This window comes from Haematobia irritans, chromosome 2, assembly GCF_050003625.1.
Source record: "Haematobia irritans isolate KBUSLIRL chromosome 2, ASM5000362v1, whole genome shotgun sequence".
Classification (NCBI taxonomy): domain Eukaryota; kingdom Metazoa; phylum Arthropoda; class Insecta; order Diptera; family Muscidae; genus Haematobia; species Haematobia irritans.
In genome coordinates this window covers 197,656,333-197,674,333 of record NC_134398.1, presented here as the reverse complement: position 1 = coordinate 197,674,333, position 18,001 = coordinate 197,656,333, and the positions used below count along the sequence as shown (strand labels likewise).

The window sequence follows — 18,001 nt, the reverse complement described above, 5'->3', positions numbered from 1 at the left end:
GAAATTCATAATAATTTCCCTTAAGAATGTAAATGAAAACAACAATACAAATGCGGCATAGATGAAGGACGTTAGACAAGGACAATTGAGGTACTGACGCCGGTGACATGGCATATTAAAGGTCGTTTTTATGATGGGCTCAATGTGCGTGTTTGTGGAAAATTTCCTTCCTTTTATAAATTTGTGCTCAAACGTTTCGGATATAAAACTGAAATCTAGGCCGGGGAAGTATTCAAATTGTTTTATGAATCCTTTGCTAAAGCCAAAAGAATACAATAAACTTTATTTTTATGCATAAGATAAAAAAACAATATTATTTTTATGACGAAAACTTACATAGCAGAGAGATAGCAAAACAATGTGTAAAATGTCTTTATTTAGATGGGAAGGATAAAATCTTAAATGGAAATTTATTTGCTACACATGTATTTTTTTACACGTGTTTTTTTTTATTAATTTTAAAGTTCTTCAATTATTCGAATTACCAAAACATGCCAAATATCCATATTTTGTATAATTTTTGTTTTCCTTAAAATAACACCGCAATGCATTAGCATTAAATTATTGCAAAAATTAGGCATTACCAATAAGCTGCCTATAATTAAAATATATCGAATATAGACGACACATTATTATAAAAAGCAACTGATGCTGATTATATGTTGTCTATTAATGGCTATAATAATGTGGCCTACTCTAAGGCTTCTGTATGGTGGGCTTTAGCACAATGTGCCCCATGGCAAATTGGTTTCTGTCTGAGTGTGGGTAAACATATAAGAGGCTACAAATTCCACGTATTCCACATATGATCATATCACTGTGTGTGTGTGTGTAACTAATGATGATAATTATATCTATCAATGTATTTATTGCCATTTTAGCACAAACAATAACCATGATTTTCGGAGGAAAAAAAAAAAAAAGTACAAAACTGTGGTTGAGGGCTGGGGGCGGCTAGTTGTGGTCAATGGTCTAACCACTTATTAGTGTGCTGCCATTCAAAATCCCTGTAGACAAGGCTCTAATTTAAATTTGTTGCTGATACATATTTATGGTAAACAAAAACATATATGCGAGACAATATTGGTAATTTGCATTGACATATATTTTAAATACCCTACAGTTAGGCAAATTTGAATTAGATAAATATAAAAAAAAAATCCTAATAACAATGAGGTGACATCCAATTTTGGGTTGCAAGAGCTTGGTACCACATGACAATGAAGTTATTGAGCGGCTAGTTCGGTGAACTTTCAATTGGTCGCCTAGATTGTGCGATTTGACGCCTTTCGACTACTTTTTGTAGAACTATGTTAAATCTCATGTCTATACAGAGAAGTCGGCTTCAATTAACGCATTGGAAGACAACATTGAAGCGATACTAGCCGAAATGTTGCAAAGAGTATGCCAAGATTGGACTAAGTCGATGGTTCATATGAGCAATAGATGCGGTCAATACTTGTCCATATAATTTCATCGTTGAAGATTCCTTCATATCTTCAAATATGAAATTATATGGACAGTTCTATAAATACAAATAAAAACTTAATGACATTGTCTAAATGTAAATTTTTTTTTTTGAAAAAGTTTCCTATACCTCTTCATCATGCATTATATACCAAATCTTCACAAAAAGACGTTCCTGAGGTCAACAAGTTGTAACCACGATTTGAACAGAAAAATTAATTATTCAAAAATGAAAATTTTTTACTGATTGGTAGATTGCTAAAATTCTTGATTTATTGATAAATTTTGTCAAATATCTCTCTCTAACTAAGAGGTACTTCAATTTTTTACAGAAATACAATTCTGTCCAAATTTTCTATTTATATAAAATTTGCACACAATTTTCTATAGAAATAAAATTTTGATAACATTTTCTATGGAAATAAAATTTGGACACAATTTTCTAGGTCATAAAAAGACCTCCCGTTTGTAGAAGTAGTAATTTTCCCTTGTCGGTGCAAGCTAAAATCGTTAAATATTTAAAATTCGACACATTTACAATACTGAAATATACATCTCAAATAAATTAATAAAACATTTCCTTCAAAAGAAAAAAATTTATATTTATTTAAATTTTCTTAAAAACTTAGAAATTAGAATTTTTTAACTTGGTAGATTTTTGGTAAAATTTTTTTCAAATTTTGCTACATTATTTTTGGCACGAGTGGCAACCGCACTCAAAAAAAAAAAGTTTACTTGGATCCAAAGATTTTGACCTTCGCTTAAGGATTTTGGTAGTGATTCCGAGCCAAAGATGTGGCTTTTTTAAAATAAAGACATATTTGACAGACCTCCTTGGCTTTAAATCTAGGATAAATAAAATTAAAATTAGATACAGATCTCATTCATCGAATTTTTATCCTCTTTTTGCGATATATTAATGAAGGTATTTATGTACAAACAAATTCCAATTTAAAATCCAAATTATGACTGGTACTTCAAAGTAAAAACAGTTTTCTTAATGTTAAAAGAAAAAAAATTTAAACCAAAGATGCACATCCTTAAAATAAGTATTAGCCTATATTTGAAGCGATTTTATCTTAAATTTAAAAATGCAATATGTCAGTTGAGTTAAAGACGATTTCTTTAAATTAAAAATATTTTTCTTTATTTTAAGAAAAATTCGCCTTACTTCAAAGATCTACAACTTCAGCAGAGAGATGGAAAATTTCAAGATTTGTGTCCTAAATTTAATGAAACAAAAAATTTTGTTGAAGCAAGGATTATAAAGTTTCATTTAATTAAAATGTCATTATTTTAAAGAATTTTGTCCTTAACTTTGGGTAAATTTCTATTCCTAAAATGTAAGTTGCATAATCTTCCATATTAGGTCAATATTTTTATCAGTGCGTGGTTTTGCATGAACTTTCGGAACACATTCTGATTCAACCATATATAGGGTGGCTGATATGTAATGCATCAAAGTGAAACACTATATTCTTAATTTTATTGTTTAAACATGTAAGGAAAGTCAAAAGTCGAACGGGGCCGACTATATTATACCCTGCAACACTCTGTAGGTCCACATTTTCTATACCATATCAAATACGTCAAATATGTTGGGTGCTATATACAAAGTTTATGTTCCCATATATGACTCGATTTGTTAGAAAATTTGTTAGACTTCTGTAGACTGAAAAATTTAAGTCGGCTAATGCTCTGGGGTGGAACAAAATGTTAGTAAAAAATATAGAAACATTTAAATCTGAAGCAAAGGTTTAGGCAACTTTGCAAAAGTGTATTTATGATTTATCGGCTGATATATATGTATTACAAGTATAGGAAAATTGGAATCATTTTTACAAGTTTTCGACTTGGCAGTGATACCTTTCGACTATATTATACCCTGCGCCACTTTGTAGATCCACATTTTCGATACCATATCAAATCCATCAAATGTGTTCTACAATATTTATAGACTTTAAATTTAAGTCGGCTAATGACCTGGGATAGAACACAATGTTAGGAAAAAATACGGAAAACATTTAAATCTGAACCAATTTTGGGGCAACTCCGCAAAAGTGTATTTATGATTTATCGGTCGATAGATATGTATTAGAAATAAAGGAAGATTTGAGTCACTTTTACAAGTTAGCAGTGCCGATTTTATAAGGAAAATGTGGGTATTTTGGTCATTTTTTTCCCTAATCGGAAAAACATATATATGGCAACTATATAGAAATCTGAAGCCATTTAAACCAAATTTGACATGCATACTTAGTATTTTAATTCTACTCCCCGTGCAAAAGTTCACGTAAATCGGACTGCAACTTTGACCTCTATGGTCATATGAAAAATCTAAATCGAAATCGAAAATCGGGCGAAAGATATATATGGAAGCTATATCTAAATCTGAACCGATTTCAATAAAATTTAGCACACTTTTCTACACTATTAATTGTAGAAAAATCGAAATCGAAAATCGGGCGAAAGATATATATGGAAGCTATATCTAAATCTGAACCGATTTCAATAAAATTTAGCACACTTTTCTACACTACTAATTGTACTCCTAGTGCAAAATTTCAATCAAATTGAGCTAAAACTCTGGCTTCTGGGGCCATATAAGTCCATATCGGGCGAAATATATATTGGAGCCATTAGCGTAGTTAGACAATTTTCCTAGGGGGGCTATAGCCCCCCAAGCTAAAAATTAATGGACTGAAGTTATAGGTTCAATTACTGTTTTATTTTATAAAACTAAATTAAAATCAGACTTTATCATAACTAGATAACTAATTTATAATAAAGCAACTAAAAATAGTTCCACACTTTTTCCCAGCAAAAAAATTGGGAGTTGTTATAAAGGCATAACTTTAAAAGCACTTCCTCACAAGGAAGTTCATTATTTTAACCCAATTTTTATAACTCGTTTTTTATATTCTTACGGCCATTTTCATGTAGCTCCGTTAGGCATTAACTGGCAGTTAACAGAAATTAAATTGCAAATATCTTATCTACGGTCAACTTTAACTGAAAAATTTTCAGCAGTTAAGCTCCTAACTGGCATATGGAATATATACGCAAGATGACAGATGTGTTCTTAATGCGGTTCAAAAGTTCGTTAGCTAACGTAGCACTAACGGAGCTTCATGAAAATGGTGGTTAATGGGTATTTTTTGTTTCAAATAGGATAAAAAAGTAAGAATTAATAAAATGACAAAAATTATTTAAATGATGTCGAAAAAAATCTAATTCCATTCTAGAAAAATTGCGAAGTTTTGAAAATATTTTAGGTCAAACGTTCCCATTTCCCATTATTTATTTGGGAAAATATCAATTTGAATTTTTTAATTCACATTCAAAACACTGAATTCGGTCACACCTTAAGAAGTGATTTGCATCACTTTCTTGTGCAACGGTTTTTGAAATGGTGGGCATCCGTCCTATGACATGTCCATCTTAAATTCTGCGCCAATTTTGCATCACTTCCGGACACAAAAAGAACAGTTTCATAACTTTTTTGACGATTCTGGTTTTTTGCACCGTTATTAGGATATTCATTTATAAAATAATAGTTTTAATATCAATTACAATTTTTTTAATTAAATCGACTAAAACTCTGACTAAACAAATTAATAAAGGTGCTTAAGTTATTAAATTAAACATAAATTTAGGAACTTAAATCATAAGTTCAACCAAAGTTTTATTCCATAAATATCAGACTTCAAACATTCACTTATAATAAATAATTCACTTATATAAAAATAAAGCTATATATTGCCATCGGCAATTGAAATGAAAATTCTTTAGCGGAACTTTGTGCTAAAGATATGAAATTCTTTACTGGAACTTTGTGCGGTTTTATTTACTTGTTTAATATTATATAAAAGCAATAACAAATCGTAAATAGGTTTTCAAATTCTGGGGGGGGGGCTAAAATTTTTCTGGGGGGGTCTAAGCCCTCTCCCCAGAGGCCTTCCTACGCTTATGATGGGAGCTATATCTAAATCTGAACCGATTTCAATCAAATTTTTCACACTTCACTATACGACCAAGCGCGATGCTTATGCCAAATTTCACGAATATCAGGGTAAAACTATGACCTCTGGATCCATATAAGTGCATATCGGGCGAAAGATATATGGGAGATATATCTAAATCTGAACCGATTTCTTCCAAAATCAATAGGGTTCTATTCTGACCCAAAACTGAATCTTGTGCCAAATTTAAAGTCGATGTTCCACAGTGTGGCGCAGGGTATAAATATATATGGGGGCTATATCTAAATCTGAACCGATTTCAACCAAATTTGGCATGTATAGCTACAATATTAATTCTAATCCCTGTGAAAGATTTCACTTAAATCGGATTACAAATTTGACCTCTGGGGTCATTTGAGTGTAAATTGTACGAAATATATATATGGAAGCTATATCTAAATCCGATTTCAACCAAAATGGGCACGTATATCGAGAACGTTAATTCTACTCCCTGTAAAAAATTTAAAGCATATCAGGGTAAAATCAGGCTTAAATTATGGCTTCTGTTTTCACAGACTGACTGACGGACGGACAGACGCATATGTCTAGATCGACTCAAGGACCGGCCCTGTCACGCTGCACGAATGTGGCTCTGCTGTAATTTGGTTCACTTCCTGCGAAGCACCATATTGAGATGATCGACTCTTTGGTATTTTTGTAATGCCAATTTTACTCTGCAAAATGTCCAAGCACAAAATTCCAACGGATTGAGATTCTGAGAAAGTGGCTCTGCGGTAATTTGGCTCACTTCCTGCGAAGCATCGTCTTAAGATGATCGACCCTTTGGTACTGTTAGCGCCAACTTTACTCTCCAAAATGTGCTAGACACACAAAAGTTCAACGGATTTGGATCCAGAGATTTTGGTGACCATTGTGTAGTAGATATGAAGCGAGTTCTCTTCGTTTTTATGTCATTCTTTGCTGACACATCCTGAGTCCTATTAGATTCCGTATTCGTGTTGATCCCACGGCCGATAAATATTAGCGGGGAAAGGCCATTGGCTCACACCTTCGAAGGTGGCAATTTTCAGCTGTTCTCTTTTGTTTGTATCAAACTGCTCACACTGAAAACATACTGTCGTGAGGTTAGAGTTATCGTATCCTTAAAATCCGAATTCTAATTTTGCTTAGCATAGATGACACACTTCTCTGATATAAAGTTTATTTCTTTGTTCAAAAGTCGATAAACTTTTCAATTAATGTTTTTTTTTCTCATATTTAGGTGATTCGGCATAAAACTAGGTATCTTAACATGAAAGAAAATTTTATTTGACTGTGGTCAGCGTGGATTTAATATTTCTGAAAAATTCTTTAAATTTAATGAATTTACTTGAAAAACAATATCTTTTGAACGGGGCATGCTTTTTTCAGGGCAAATTGGAAATTATTCTTATCAGAGAAACCCAAATTTGGTAACTGGCCAGTTTCGTGATAGTGAACAAACTACTTGGCTCGATCCAGTCTAACTTATTTGTGGATCGATGAGCTCTTGCACTATTTGCAACTTCTATGTCATTAGTTCAAGCTCATTGTTCAATATGTGTTCCATCCGTTCTCGCGATATTCTTAACTCACGAGCAAGTTTTTGATTCAGTCATGCCGTTAATTTTGATTAAATCATAGGTTTATGCGGCAGCCCGATTTATTGTCAGACTCACTTTGACTATTCAGTCCATTGTGATAATCGATTAAATCATGGTCTTTGCGGATAATTTCTGGTGTCATCAAATTTAATCACATTTAAATGCTGGCTGGCTCTAACGACAGCCACTTGTAATATTCAAGCCAAATGTAAAGCAATCACACTATTACGCTTGAATTCCATCTTGAATTGAAAGCGCAAGCTAGGGTTTAGAAATCATAGTAGTTAGTTGCAATACATACCAGCCACCTTGTATATGACCAAAAAATCGATTTGTTTTTGGGATAACAAAAGTATATATCCTAGTTTTCCTTATAAAGTTTCCTTAAATAAATTGGAAGAAAATTAACTTACCTAAATACACCCATTTCTTAGGTGAATATCATTGCCAATATCATTCGTAATTGCCAAATATAGCATATTCTCTTCTTCCTGTTTTCTGCTTATAAATATTTTATAGCATAATGTATAGAATGTCTGCATTCATTCATTATTTGCGTACACGTGTGTCAGACTAGATTGGCCAAAAGGACATTCTGTGTATAATTTTTGACATGCTAGTCTTGATACGGTGACACTCTCCACCACCACCACAATCACTTAGTTGTCGGTACATATATTGGGGCCCCAATGGAACAAATAGCCTATGGGGAATATGACAGCAAATTAATTTTAATTAAATATACATTTTCTCAGCCACAAATGTATTATAAAATTATCCATTAAAATAGGCAAAACACGTAGTGGATATTATGAGCAGATGATGTACTCTAAATTGTGGTAGAACAACTACACACAAAAAACTGGAAAAACCTTAGGCATTTTCTATTATTCAATATGATGGTAAGAGAAATGATTTGTATATTAAAGCTAGCACGTACCAAATTTCAATCACACTGAAAAAAAACAACTTGCCCGGTTCGAAAGATTTTTTCTTTACCTTAAAAATTTTGGTATTGATTCCAAGCCAAAGAAGCGGAGAATTCAAGTATGGATACTTTTAAGACGCAACTCCCTTTTAATTTTAGGATTTGCGTACTTGATTGTTGGAAGCAAATTTTAATTTTTCATTTTTTCAACTTGATTCGACCATATTTAGGTGGAATCACTTAATTATAAGGACAAAACGACTTCATTGAAAAGTTAATGACTTTTGGAGAAGGAAAAAAACTTTATATCAGAGAAATGCGGCTTCTATGCTAAGCAAAATTCGCATTCTTATTTTAAGGACATGAAGTCTTTGGCCTCCCGACAATATTTTTTCAGTGCAAATAGGATGAAATGTGCTCCTCCAAGAGGCACCGGAAGTCAAATCTGGAGACTGTACCGTCAAAAGACGGAATTTAACCACTATATACTTTATGGAGTCTTATACCAATATTTTGATGTGTTACAAACGGAATGACAAAGTTAATATACCCCCCATCCTATGGTGGAGGGTATAAAAAAAAAAAAACTTTGAACCAAATATATAAAATCCACAAAATAAGTCTTAGTCTATATTTGAAACGTTTTTATCGTAAATCTGAAGTTTCACTATTTTAGTTAATTTAAGGTCAATTTCCTTAAATCAAAAATATTTTCCCTTCTTAACGAAAAGTTCAATCCTTAGTTCAAGGACGCGCAACTTCACCGGAGGGACAGCAAATTCCAAAATTTGTGTACTAAATTTAATTTTTTATAAAGATTATAAACTTTCTGAGATACTTACAACAAAGATTTTCGACCTTATTTTAAGGAAATTTTTACTTAATATTGTGTATATTGCGAATCATAACATTTAAGTTGCGTAATCTTTAATAGCACGAAAATATTTTCTCCAGTGTGGGGACCACACCTAAAAGTTCTCTGATATTCGGAAGTTTGCGTAATTTCAGCAGATGGATGGACATCGGACCTTATGGGGTACGAGCACGGTTGTAATCCATGCCAATAATAATCTTCCAAAATTTTAAGAAAATGTTACTTTGAAGTTTTTGACCAAATTTTTGTTGTAGGTGAATGATCTTTTCAAATAGATGAATGATCTTTTTCGACAATTTTTTCGTCGTATATATGTATATCCCTCCAATTTTTAATGTTTTCATTTATCTTGCGTCAAAAAGGGAAAGTAAATACTTCTACAAAAAGGGAGAACTTACTCAAAATGGATTTTAATAGTATGAAATAACACTTTTAAAAGATATTGAATGTATAGAATATTTAGTCAAAACTTTATTTTTATAGAAAATTTTCTCAAAATTTTATTTCTAAGAAATAAAAAAAAAAATTTTATAGAAAATTTTCTCAAAATTTTATTTCTAAGAATTTTTTTTTTTTTAAACAGTTATTTCTATAGACATTCAAAAGTCAAAATTCTATTTGTAAAGAAAATTTTGTCAAAATTTAATATCTAAAGAAAATGTTGTCAAAACTTTTTTACTATAGAAAATTTTGACAAAATTTTATTCCTAAAGAAAATTTTATCAACATTTAATATCTAAAGAAAATGTTATCAAAATTTAATATCTAAAATAAATTTTGTCAAAATTTTATTTCTAAAGAAATTTTTTTCAACATTTTATTTCTATATAAAATGTTTAAATTCTTCCTATATTCTATAGAAATTTTTTTAAAAATTTTATTTCTATAGAATTTTTTTTTTTTTTTAAATTTTATTTCTATAGAATTTTTTTTTAAATGTTCTTATTTATTTCTAAAGAAAATTTTGTCACAATTTCATTTCTATAGAAAATTTTTAAAAATTTTATTTCTAATAATTTTTTTTTTTAATTTTATTGCTATAGAAAATTTTGTCAAAATTTTATTTCTAAAGAAAGTTTTGTCAAAATTTAATATCTAAAGAAAAGTTTGTCAACATTTTATTTCTAAAGAAAATTTTGTAAAAAATTTATTTCTAAAGAAAATTTTGCCAAAATTTTATTTCTATAGAATTTTTTTTTAAATTTTATTTCTATAAAAAAATTTTTAAAAATATTATTTCTATAGAAAATTTTTTAAAAATTGTATTTCAAAAGGAATTTTTTTAAAAATGTTATTTCTTTAGAATTTACATTTTAATGTTATTTCTATAGAAAGGGATTTAAACATTTTATTTCTATTGATTTTTTTTAATGTTATTTCTATAGAAAGTTGTTTAAAAATTTTATTTCTGTATAACATTTTTTTAAAAATTTCATTTTTATAGTCAATTTTTTAAAAATGTTATTTCTATAGAAAGTTTTTTAAACATTTTATTTGTATTGAACATTTTTTAAAATTTTATTTCTATAGAGAGTTTTGTAACAATTTTATTTCTATAGAACATTTTTTAAAAATTTTATTTCTATAGAATTTTTGTTTTAAATGTTATTTCTAAAGAAATTTTTCAAAATTTTATTTCTAAAAAAATTTTTTTCACAATTTTTTTTAAACGAAAATTTTGTAAAAATTTTATTTCTGAAGAAAATTTTTAAAATTTTTATTTCTGAAGAAAATTTTGTAAAAATTTTATTTCTGAAGAAAATTTTTAAAAATTTAATATCTATAGATGTTGTCAACATTTTATTTCTAAAGAAAATTTTATAAAAATTAAATTTCTATAGAAAATTTTTAAAAACTTTGTCAATATTTTATTTCTAAAGAAAATTTTTAAAAATTTTATTTCTAAGAATTTTTTTTTTTAAATTTTATTGCTATAGAAAATTTTTTAAAAAATTTATTTCTTTAGAAAATTTTGTCAAAATTTTATTTCTAAAGAAAATTTTGTCAAAATTTAATATCTATAGATGTTGTCAACATTTTATTTCTAAAGAAAATTTTATAAAAATTAAATTTCTATAGAAAATTTTTAAAAACTTTGTCAATATTTTATTTCTAAAGAAAATTTTTAAAAATTTTATTTCTAAGAATTTTTTTTTTAAATTTTATTGCTATAGAAAATTTTTTAAAAAATTTATTTCTTTAGAAAATTTTGTCAAAATTTTATTTCTAAAGAAAATTTTGTCAAAATTTAATATCTATAGATGTTGTCAACATTTTATTTCTAAAGAAAATTTTATAAAAATTAAATTTCTATAGAAAATTTTTAAAAACTTTATTTCTAAGAATTTTTTTTTAAATTTTATTTCTATAGAAAATTTTTAAAAATTTTATTTCTATAGAAAATTTTTAAAAATTTTATTTCTATAGAAAATTTTTTAAAAATTTTAGTTCTATAGAAAATTTTTTAAAAATTTTATTTCTATAGGATTTTTTTTTTTTTTTAAATTTTGTTTCTATAGATTTTTTTTTCTTTTTTAATTTTATTTCTTTAGAATTTACTTTTTAATGTTATTTCTATAGAAAGATTTTTATACATTTTATTTCTATTGAAATTTTTTTAAAAATGTTATTTATATAGAAAGTTGTTTTAAAATTTTATTTCTATAGACATTTTTTTAAAAATGCTATTTCTATAGAAAGTTTTTTAAACATTTTAGATCTATTGAAAATTTTGTCAAAATTTTATTTCTATAGAACATTTTTTAAAAATATTATTTCTAAAGATTTTTTTTTTTTTAATTTTAAAATTTTTATTTCTATAGATAATTTTTTCTACAAATTATTACTACAATTCCGGAAGATAGTTTAAAGTAATAGTTATAAGATGAAAAAATTGTGTTTAATTCAAAATAAATATAGGTCCTAAAATTTAGTCATTGTATAAAAGCCTACATCGTTTACCGTTTTCTCATATTTCTTGGAAAAAATCATTGCAAATTAATTACAGCTTTTATGTAACTTAAAAAAAGTGCATCAAATTTCATTAAAACAGTCCTTGAAATTCAATTACAATCATCCAACAACAATTTCCCTTAACAAATAAACATACTCACACTTTCGCACTTGCACACATAAACATATGCCCCCTCACAGATAAAGCCACATGTTCTCTAACAAATGTGTTTTTGGTTGTCGTTCTTGTTTTGTTTGTTTCACAGTAACACCATCGGCAGGACCACAAATTACTGGTGGTAAGCCACGATATCAAATTGGAGATCTGGTGAGCGTAAATTGTACATCAGCGCCATCAAAACCCATCTGTCATCTAAGTTGGTTGATTAACGGTGTCCATGCGAATCGCTCATTCCTACGCTATTACGAGCCAAAGATAGTCGGACGTGAGGGTCTGGAAGTGGCCACTTTGGGATTGGAATTTCGTGTACGTGGGTGACATTTTAAGCATGGCGACATGAAACTTAAGGTGAGTTAATTTTAATTTAATTAAAATGCCACAACAACAAATAACAAACTCGCAAAGGACCAACATAGTTCCAAAAGAAACTGGAGTTGTTGTTTGGTTGATCCTCAGGGGCCATGACATGATATGCTTAAGACCGGTATGAATGAAATGAAATTAAAGCAAAACAAATCACACTGATTTTGGGTGTACGTGTGTGTGTGTGTGGTGAGGGCGGACTGTGAAGGATGTGTTGAGTATCTCGGGAATCCTTTTGGTCTTGTTCGGTTTTATTTACCCAAAAACTCACACATAAACACAACCATTTACACTATAAGTGACTATGGAATACAAAAAAAAAAACATCCCCTAGTATTTGAAACACGAATGGCATTCTGCTAGATTTTGTTGCTACTGTTGTTGTTGTTATTGTTAATATTAAAATAATAGCTCTTGATTCCATGGCTATTGTTAGCCAATGAAACCATTGCGAGTTTTTCTAAGCTTCTGAGGGTAAACGAGTGTGTAATTTAATAAACATAAATTTGCCACCTCCTTGAAATGGTGGTGGAATTTAATGAAACTTTTTTTAACATTTATGTACCCTTCATCATAGGATGATGGATATACTAATTTTGTCATCCAGTTTGTTAAACCTGTAACACAGACCCCAGAAAATATATTTATTCGAATTTGGTAAAATTTTGAGTGGGTCTAGCAATGTCCGTCCCTCCGTCAATTGAAATCACTTCCGAACGAAACAAGCTATCGACTCGAAACTTGGGACGGACGGTAATGCAAATTGGACTACTTTCAGGTATAGCCATTCCGCAGATTTGAATTCCGGACGATATTTGGATAAACTCGTTTGATTTAGATATAGCTCCCTTCTATCTCACACGGTCTCATGCTTATAGTTATTCTTAAGCATAACACTCATCATCCAAAACAACAATTTCAAAAAGCCCACCTCTACGCATTTTGGGAGTTTGAAGAACTTTGACTTCAAGACCCATACATCATCACGCATCTGACCTAACAAAGTTCATAGGACACGCCAAGTTCTATGAATAGATAAACCAAGCGAATAAAAGCCTAAACAATCTAAACAACCAAATACAAAGCGCAACGGATATAGAAAATTGTTAAGTTGGTCATATGACCGCTTTTGTGCGTGTGTGTGTGGTCAATACCGGTGGAGCCACCAACGCCCCCATTGTCCTGTCTACAATAGATATGGTCTTTGATATTATGTATTCACGTGTTGGTGCCAAGTTGTTTACATGGTGTACTCGCATTGTTTTAGTCTGTTCGCACATACGCGTGCCAAAGCACCGGGAATGAACAACGAAAAAAAAAATCTGAACAATAACAAAAATCCACGTACACAACTCTAAGAGTAACCTACACCCAACCTATTAACATATACAATAGGGTAGATTGAGGAAACAACTTTGGATGAAAGCTAAATATAAGCTAAAGCTAGGCTGGACCGACTACACAAAACCCTACATCTATCTATAGAGAGCGGGTCCATAAGTAATTAGCATCATTGCCTGACGCAAAGTGACACCTGCAATACTTTTAAATCTTATGAACAATTTCATAAAAGGCTACAGCGAAAGTATCAGCCAATTAATGTATGGAAAGCCCGTATATTCTAGTAAAACGGAAAAGGACAAATATCATTCGGTAATTAAATTTCTGATTTTTAAAAACAAAACGCGAAGTTTAATTTTAAAGCACGCAATATATAAAATATTAAGGGAAAATATATTTTAGGTAAAGAAATTTTAATCAAAAGAAAGTTTTTTTCTCACCCTACCCACCAATAAAATTTTGATGTCTGCGTCGATAGAAAAGTTCGAGAATTATTCCCAAAAAGCGAGCGATTTAGAACCATTATGTACCATAGTTAGTGTATACAATCACAATTGCCACTCGGGGCCAAAAAAAAAAAAATCTACCAAAATTTGAAGAAAATTTTACCGAAAAAGGAAAATTAGTTTGCAAAATTCTATTTCAGTAGAAAATGTTGTCACAATTTTATGTCTATAGATAATTTTGTACAAATTTTATGTCTATAGATAATTTTGTACAAATTTTATTTCTATAAAAAATTTTGTAAATATTTTATTTCTATAGAAAATTTTGTGCAAATTGTATTTCTATAAAAATTTTGTGCAAATATTATTTCTATAGAAAATTTTGGGTAAATTTTATTTCTATAAAAAATTTTGTCAACTTTTATTTCTATAGAAAATGTTGTCAAAATTTAATTTCTATATAAAATGTTGTTTAAATTTAAGTTTTATAGAAAATTCTGTAAGGATTTGTTATAGAAATTGGTCCATATCGGCATGTACATCCAGAGCCTGATAAAGGGTGAAATTTCATCAGATCTAGTTGAAATTTTTCCCTCCAATTACCGTGCGAATTGGTTCATATCGGTTTATAATTGTTTATTGATTCCTCTATATAAATAGATGAAGAACTGAATTTTAAAATTTTGGGGTCCAAACTTAAATGAAAACACCTCAACTTTCCCATCAATAACATTTGTATGTCTTTGTCGACAGAAAAGTTGTAGAATTATTTCTAAAAAGCGATTTAGAACCATTATGCACCATAGTTTGGGTACACAATCACAATTGCCACTCGGGGCCAAAAATAATCAACAAAAAATTTGGAGAAAATTTTACCAAAAAATAAAATTAGTTTGCAAAATTGTACTTGAGTAGAAAATGTTGTCACAATTTTATTCCTATAGATAATTTTTTGCATATTTTATTTCTATAAAAAATTTTATTTTTATATAAAAATTTGTATAAATTTTATTCCTATGGAAAATTTTGTGCACATTTTATTTCTATAGAAAGTTTTGTAAACAATTTATTTCTATAGAATACTTTGTCAAAATTTTATTTCTATAGAGTATTTTATCAATTTTTTTTTTCTACAGACAATTTTGTGCAAGTTTTATTTTTATAAAATATTTTGTCAACATTTTATTTCTATAGAATATTTTGTCAAAATTTTATTTCTCTAGAAAATTTTGTTTAAATTGAATTTTTAAAGAAAATTCTGTCAAGATTATTTATAGGAAATTTAGTCAAAGTTTTATTTCTGTACAAAACTTTTGCTAACATTTTATTTCTATAGAAAATTTTGTCAAAATTTTATTTCTAAAGAAAATTTTGTCAAAATTTTATTTCTAAAGAAAATTTTGTCAAAATTTTATTTCTAAAAAAATTCTGTCAAAATTTTATTTCTAAACAAGTATATACAGTAGTAAGTTCGGCCGGGCCGAATCTTATATACCCACCACCATGAATCAAATATAATAGTTTCCTTTTCAGGGGGGTTTGATGACAGATATTTTCCCAAGCAGATCAGTTCAACCAGCACGCTTCACACAGATAAATGTAAAGATTTTACCTATGAAGACTAGATCAGATTCTGGATTTATAAAAACCATTTTTTGTTTGAGTTTTAGAGGTATCATAAACATCTCTTGTAAGTGTGCAAGAAAATGATGAAATAACGCCTTGATTTGAAATCTTAAATCTGTATATTTTCATCCCAATTATTTAAAAGATTATGAGAAGTAAAATCTGGAATATGCATTCAGTTTCAAGCAATTTTCATGATCAGTGCGCCTTCTATACACAATCACTCAATAAGTGAAATCGGTCTATATGGAGGCCTAACCAAATGGACTGATAAAACTAAATCATATACACTTTATTATGGGTCTAAAATACCAGTATATTTTCAATTTGTGGCAAAACGGATAAAAACTACAATTTTTAGAAACCCTAGGAGTTAAATCAGGAGTTCGGTATAATGGGGGCTATAACAAAACATGGAAAGATACGCACAGTACTCAGCACATTTAATTGTAGTTCTAGAATCTAGACCCCAAATCGGAGGACCGGTTTATAAGGGGGTTATATCAAAAACTGTACCCGATACTCAATATATTTAGACTTCCAATTTCAGGCAAATTGGATAAAAACTACGGATTCTAGAAGCCCAAGAATTAAATCTGGAGATCGGTCCATATGGGGGCTATATCAAAACATGGATTGGTACTGATCATTTTCGGCACATCCCTTTATTTTCCTAGAATACCTCTAGATTTCCAATTTCAGGCAATTTGGTTAAAAACTACGGATTCTTGAATCCTAAGAAGTAAAATCGGTAGATCGCTCTATATGGGTGCTATATCAAAACATCGACCGGTACTCACCATTTTCGACACACGTCTTTATGGTGCTAAAATACCTCTAGATTTCAAATTTTAGGTAAATTGGATAAAAACTACGGATTCTAGAAACCCAAGAAGTAGAATCGGGAGATCGGTCTATATGGGGGCTATACCATCGACCGATAATCATATTTTTGGCACATCTCTTTATTTCCCTAGAATACCTCTACATTTCCAATTTCAGGCAAATTGGGTAAACACTACGGATTCTAGAAGCCCAAGAAGTAAAATCGGGAGACCGGTCTATTTTATATTTATTTCTATAGGAAATTTTGTCGAAATTGTATTTCTTAAGAAATTTTTCGAAATATCATTTCTATAGAAAATTCTATCAATTTTTTTTTATTTCTATAGAAAATTTTGTCAAAATTGTATTTCCATCCATACGTTGAAATAGTGCTAACTTCTAAACAAAACAACTTATTGGTTTGTAACTTGGTCAAAGTAGTGAGTAAAGGGTGATACGGTCAAAATTTGGTCAATATAAACTTGACGTATTTCTTTCAATTTTGCATTTAAAAAACCTGAACACCCCTCATTTTGAAGGTGTGTGTGTAGAATGTCGCTCCTATTTTGATTTTGGAATTCACACTTCGGTTGTCAAAATGCCGTCCAAGCAAGAAGATCAGCGTATCAAAATTTTGCTCGCGCATCGCGAAAATCCGAGCTACTCGCACGCAAAGCTGGCAAAATCGATATGTAATTAAAGTGTTTGGGGAACGTTTGTCGACAGCCAGGAAGTCTGGATCGGGGGGAAATCGAAAGCCGGAAGCCGCTGAGACGGCAAAGAGAGTTGCCGGTAGTTTCAAGCGAAACCCTAATCTATCTCTCTCCAAGATGCCGCAAATAAGCTGGGTGTATCGTCTACGAGCCGGGCTATCGACTTACAAGAAGGTAGTGACTCCAAATCGCGATGATAAACAAAATACGACGGCCAAAGCGCGATCCCGGAGGCTGTACACGACGATACTGACGAAGTTTGACTGCGTGGTAATGGACGACGAAACCTATGTCAAAGCCGACTACAAGCAGCTTCCGGGATAGGAGTTTTATACGGCAAAAGGAAGGGGAAAGGTAGCAGATATTTTCAAGCACATAAAACTGTCAAAGTTCGCACAGAAATATCTGGTTTGGCAAGCCATCTGTACCTGTGGCTTGAAAAGCAGCATTTTCATAGCTTCCGGGACTGTCAACCAAGAAATTTACGTGAAAGAGTGTTTGAATAAACGTCTGCTGCCTTTCCTGAAGAAACACGGTTGTTCCGTACTTTTTTGGCCGGATTTGGCATCTTGCCATTACGGTAAAAAGGCCATGGAGTGGTACGCCGCCAACAACGTGCAGGTGGTTCCCAAGGACAAGAACCCTCCCAACACGCCAGAGCTCCGCCCAATTGAGAAATA

General features: G+C 30.2%; 1 protein-coding gene across 1 annotated transcript in view; it reads left to right on the top strand.

Annotated features, from left to right (window-relative positions):
• The window catches only part of LOC142224523 (uncharacterized), a 210,650-nt gene that overhangs the window by 190,643 nt on the left and 2,006 nt on the right, over positions 1 to 18,001 (top strand). The window contains exon 4 of the mRNA XM_075294304.1: positions 12,093 to 12,355. Within this exon, the coding sequence (XP_075150419.1) occupies positions 12,093 to 12,325 (233 nt within the window). The 3' untranslated portion in view covers positions 12,326 to 12,355. The remainder of the gene's footprint in view (positions 1 to 12,092; positions 12,356 to 18,001) is intronic.